General features: G+C 45.3%; 1 protein-coding gene across 1 annotated transcript; it reads left to right on the forward strand.

Moving 5' to 3' along the window:
• The first annotated feature begins 358 nt into the window (after positions 1-358).
• LOC112078029 (nuclear respiratory factor 1) lies at positions 359-3,564 on the forward strand. Its single transcript, XM_024144393.2, has 3 exons — positions 359-479; positions 2,547-2,783; positions 3,446-3,564. Exons 2-3 carry the CDS (start codon positions 2,573-2,575, stop codon positions 3,562-3,564), a joined length of 330 nt encoding a protein of 109 aa, XP_024000161.1. The 5' UTR covers positions 359-479; positions 2,547-2,572.
• Positions 3,565-3,603: the final 39 nt, after the last annotated feature.

Raw genomic sequence — 3,603 nt, forward strand, 5'->3', positions numbered from 1 at the left:
TTAGCTAGAAAGGTAACTCTAAACACATTTTCGATAAGAGCAGCTGTTTAAAGTTGACATCATTAGAAAGAAGATATTATCCTATTTTGTACAGTAGGTATGTAATTCAAATTGCGTGTATTGTTTTTGCTAGCGATGTTAATAAAAACAACTACTTATTTCAGGGGAGGGGGGGTTGGCGATACTGTATATTTTTTTGCGAACAAAATAAACATAGCTATATGAATTATATTGAATYAATATTGAACAATATTTGCTATATGTTTAACTTTTTATCAAATAAGAAAAATCTACTTTTGCCGTGCGGTGATCTTTAACTGAAAAGGGGCGTGGTTAGCCCGGTCTTCTTGTAGATCAGTGGGACCGCCGAGCTTCAGCTTCGGTGTGTTTTCGGGCTGGCTGTTCTTTGTCCTCCATTAGAGCTCGGATTCCCAGGCCCATCGTACGGCGCAGGCCCGAAGTAGCGCAGCCGCTCTGAGGTTAGTGCCCTACCGCGCAATCTCCAGCTATTTCAGCCCCGGCGCAGCCGCACCAACAAACCCGGCAGCATAGGGGCGAAAAGATGCAGATTGTTTTAGATACCGATGAGAAAACGAAAAAACGAATATTTGGCGTTTTTGACGACAATACACTTTGCGCACACTGAGAATAAGTCGAGATAATGCAGCAATAGCGTTGGTGTTGATGTAGGCCGCTAGGCCTGTAATGTATTGTGTTACAGTTGTAGCTCGAGATGGCGGGTTCGGTACTACAGTAGTCGCGTTATTTTAGCTTAACAGTGCACAGCACATGTAATCGCATGCGATGCTTGGTTAGCATGCAATATTTTGGATTCTGATTCCAATAATTGTTATAGTTTTTACACAATTGTCCAGTATGTCGCTAAATACAGCTGCTTGGCCAGCTAATTCTCTAGCGAAATGTGTCTTGGACATTTGCTAGCCAACTGCGTTTTCATGGTTGACTTGCTTGCTAACGTTAACGAGAGGTTTATTTAGGTTCTTGTCATATCTAAAAGCATCATCGGAGCTAACTAACAGTAACCTAGCTAACTATATGGCTAGTAAAATAACCATAACATTTGATCAGAAACGCTGTTAAACAGTGTTAGCGAAACACATTTAACTTAGCCACTAACCAGCTAGCTTGTTGTGGTCTATCCACCGCCATTGAATGGCAGGTTGGGTAGCGTTAGCTAGCTAGTAGCTATGGTCTGTTATCAATATAGCTCGCATACGTCTCATCTTTCGCGAGTATTTAATAGCAGACAGAGAATGCTTATCAGTGCAACCTAATTTTGAGTTACTGTTTAGCTAGACAATCTCGATGTKAATTGATAATTTGTCAAGACTAACTGGTTGGCTAGCCAGCCCATTCCTGCCCCTGTCTATCTTGCTGTCTATGTGCAACCTCTCTCTCCCCTCAAATAATTCACAGTAGGGCTATATAACAGTTTATAAAGATGCATCATGCAAGCCATTCAATTTTTGCATTTCCTGTCTCCCCCCACCCCCAAATCTATTCTGAAATATCATTAATTGGTCACCCAGTGCAATATCAATTAGCCTTTTGAGTAGTAAAGTAATACATGCCTCTTGAATGAACATATTTTGAATATAGTCAACCTCAGCCATTATACATGCTATTTACATTTATTGAACATAAGTACAGAAGCACTGCATCAATGTATCTACACTGACAATATTACTACTGGAAGATCCATATGCATTATCATTAGCTATGTCATGTATCACACATTTAGCTAGTACACATTTTCATATATAGCCCCTAGACACAAACTTTATTTCATTGAGCCCTGTTAACATACTTCTGGGATAGTATCACAGTAGAAGTGGCGGGGGCCTATACACACCCCTGAATGACACGTGCGTGTGCCGGGTTGCTTGCATCAATATCCCATGTGCTAATTATTGCCGTAAAGCACATAAACCCCAACTCTGCTCCAGGAGGCAGGAGCGCTTCTCTATGGCTGTCCCAGCCTGTTGTGTGTGTGATCCCAGCCTGTTGTGTGTGTGATCCAGCCTGTTGTGTGTGTGTGTGATCCCAGCCTGTTGTGTGTGTGTGATCCCAGCCTGTTTGTGTGTGTGATCCCAGCCTGTTGTGTGTGTGTGGTCCCAGCCTGTTGTGTGTGTGTGTGGTCCCAGCCTGTTGTGTGTGTGTGTGGTCCCAGCCTGTTGTGTGTGTGTGGTCCAGCCTGTTGTGTGTGTGTGATCCCAGCCTGTTGTGTGTGTGATCCCAGCCTGTTGTGTGTGTGTGTGATCCCAGCCTGTTGTGTGTGGTCCAGCCTGTTGTGTGTGTGTGTGATCCCAGCCTGTTGTGTGTGTGGTCCCAGCCTGTTGTGTGTGTGTGTGATCCCAGCCTGTTGTGTGTGTGATCCCAGCCTGTTGTGTGTGTGTGTGATCCCAGCCTGTTGTGTGTGTGGTCCCAGCCTGTTGTGTGTGTGGTGTCAGGTTGTTACATACTGAGACAGCAAAAAAATGAATTATTCCATGCAAATGGAATAAGTTATTTTCTATCCTCTTCAGTTAGTGTTTGAGGCTAGCACCACGCCATGGAGGACCACAACGTTCACCAGACCGAGCACATGACCACCATCGAGGAGCACGCCGTGCAGCAGGTACATGTGGCCACGTACACAGATCACAGCATGCTGAGCGCCGACGAGGACTCGCCCTCATCCCCTGACGACGACGTCTATGATGACTCAGACATTCTTCACTCGGCCGGCAATGACCAGATGACCGCGCACCTGGCAGCCGCAGGTGAGCCCTGGCCAATGAGAGGAGGGGTCTTTGGCATGATGGACATTCTATTATTCATAGTAGCAGAGTGAAATGAGCACTTTGGTCTCTGTCTTGAAGAGGTTACTGTATTCAGGATCTGCTCTGCCAAAGCCAGGTCATGGGGCCCTTGTATCAGGGTCACGCATTAGGAAAATGACAGAATGCTGTGTTGAACAGAAAGACATGGTTGCCTGTCATGTAGAGTAGGCAATCATAACCAGCTCTGTACATAACATGTCTATATACACCAGGGGTACTCAACTCTGACCCGATGAGGTCCGGAGCCTGCTGGTTTTCTCTTCTACCTGATCATTAATTGAGGACACACCTGGTATCCCAGGTCTAAATCAGTCCCTGATTAGAGGGGAACCGTGAAAGAAAATGCAGTGGACCTTGAATCCAGGTCCAAAGTTGAGTTTGAGGGTTCTACACTCTTCTGAATCTTTTCCCCAACTACTTATTTCAGACATGACATTGACAAGTCTTTGAACTGATCCACTCACCTAAAAGAGTAGTTGTCTTTCCTATCCATAGATCATTTTTCATATGCATGGTGTACTGTACATAACTGACCAGCAGATGGTGCTGTCAGACCACTAAAGCTAACTGCTCCATTTCAACTGTCTTGTTTCTATTCACAGGCCCAGTAGGCATGGCTGCAGCTGCTGCCGTAGCAACGGGCAAGAAACGCAAGAGGCCCCACATCTTCGAGTCCAACCCGTCCATCCGCAAGAGACAACAGACACGCCTTCTGAGGTGAGCGTCCCAGAACTGTCTATGACCCCAAAATCTTCCAGAA

This window comes from Salvelinus sp. IW2-2015, unplaced genomic scaffold (assembly GCF_002910315.2).
Source record: "Salvelinus sp. IW2-2015 unplaced genomic scaffold, ASM291031v2 Un_scaffold5172, whole genome shotgun sequence".
Lineage (NCBI taxonomy): Eukaryota > Metazoa > Chordata > Actinopteri > Salmoniformes > Salmonidae > Salvelinus > Salvelinus sp. IW2-2015.

Excerpts from the sequence above, each read along its gene's own strand:
- LOC112078029 (XM_024144393.2), top strand. The coding sequence starts at position 2,573 with ATGGAGGACCACAACGTTCACCAGACCGAGCACATGACCACCATCGAG. Across the intron at positions 2,784-3,445 it reads CGCGCACCTGGCAGCCGCAG|GCCCAGTAGGCATGGCTGCA; the intron begins GTGAGCCCTGGC and ends TTCTATTCACAG.